Genomic DNA, 1,624 nt, shown 5'->3' with positions numbered 1-1,624 from the left:
AATGGCCAGATCGGGACAATGGACGGCTGAGAAAACTGATGGCGTGAGAGGGCTCAGTTTAGGCTCAGTTTTACTGTCCTTAATGAGGGCAGGGATTAAATACGGTTATACTATTTTTAATAATAATGGACCAGTTCGCTCACCCACGAGTCGCGGGAGATGTCTAGCATTAAGCGAGATGGTAGCAGCTGTCGCTCAATTTTATTCGTCTCCTGTAGCAACTGCGCCGGCCCACTTAATAAACGAAATATGTATTTGGCAACCCTGTGCCCGATTGCAAAAACGACCACATGAACTGAGAACACTTCGATCGTGATCACGCGGCTGCTGGCGATCTGCACAGGAGAAGAAGGAAAACGGAAAACTGACAGGAGCCTTATCTCCTCGCTCGCACCCATTTCCTCTCCTGCCCAGCTCCGCCGTCGCCACACACCCATCTCCTCCCCTGCTCCCGGCCGGCGCCGTCCCGCCCCCATCTCCTCCCGAGCTTCTGCCGTGCCGCGACGGCTGATCCGGTGCACAACCGCCGTCAGCCACCTGTCGCACGACCGCCGCGTCCATGCCCACCGCCGCTGCTCTCTATCCACAACCTCCCACCATCTCCTCGACTCCACAAGTCATCGTCGGGCCAACCCCGCGCGTCGTGTGCCTCCGCCACCCCATCCGCCACCTCTGACCACCGCCGCCGCTCATCAAATGGACGATCCACCGTCGCCGCCTACTACATCGACAGGTGAGCTTATGGTGAGTGCCTTCTTTGACCATTCTGAGGAAAGTTTCCACTGGCGCAATCATCCTCTTTTCTCTCTCAATTTTGTTCAAACAATATAGCATTGAATCAGTTACTATGGAAATTGAAAAATTCCTTCTCTGAAGTCCTAGTTTGATGGACAGAAATCTTCAAAAATTCCAAATTGTCATCTATTTTTGCCGTGGTATGAGTGCCCTCAACTTGTTTGTAATTATACCTATGAGACTGAATAAATTATTTTCAATTGTATGTGTATGTGACAGGTTCCTGATCATGGTGCCATAATTGCGCTCATCCTCTATGGGGTCCATCAGAACTGAAGTGCGTTGCTCGATCAACCCATTTGGTTGCTATTCTTAAATTGTGTGATATGTGGTAATCGAATGTACATCACCAATGGCCTGAGATTGACATCGACGTGCACCGTTTCAGCTACATATCATGAAAGGGCCTCAAGACCTTCCGAAAGCTGCACAAACATGGCGTCATCGATCTTGGGGTTGACCATTCAGGTACTTGCGTTTCCTTCTGTTCTTGGCCTTGAGACCAGTTGACATGAGGAGTATTTTGTTCCGAGGAAGTATAAAGTCTGAACCTTATAACTTACAGTGTCAGCTTGGTCACTTCTAGTGGGTCAGCATGATAACGATCACTTTGCTAACCTGTCTAACTCATTTTATTTTTTAGCATAGTAATTCAATTACTTCCACCTGATAATTCATATTGATTTAGCTTGATAAATTATATCGTGCCAACAGTTTAACTCGAACCGCTTTGAATACTTATTCTTTTTATTTTAACCAGATAACTTATGAAACTTCAGCCTGATAACTTGTGATGTATCAAAATGTTTAACTCTAACTGGTTTGAACA

The 1,624-nt window shown here is 47.0% G+C and overlaps 1 protein-coding gene across 1 annotated transcript; it reads left to right on the top strand.

The window, feature by feature from the left end:
- Positions 1 to 300: 300 nt before the first annotated feature.
- Positions 301 to 1,177, top strand: LOC125527990 (the record flags this gene model as incomplete). Its single annotated transcript, XM_048692502.1, has 3 exons — positions 301 to 733; positions 895 to 935; positions 1,015 to 1,177. Coding segments are annotated over 3 exons (531 nt in total), but the record flags the coding sequence as incomplete, so codon positions are not given.
- Positions 1,178 to 1,624: the final 447 nt, after the last annotated feature.

This window comes from Triticum urartu, unplaced genomic scaffold (assembly GCF_003073215.2).
Source record: "Triticum urartu cultivar G1812 unplaced genomic scaffold, Tu2.1 TuUngrouped_contig_4551, whole genome shotgun sequence".
NCBI lineage: Eukaryota > Viridiplantae > Streptophyta > Magnoliopsida > Poales > Poaceae > Triticum > Triticum urartu.
Note: the sequence above shows the minus strand (reverse complement) of the source record. Positions and strands in the feature narration are given on the sequence as shown.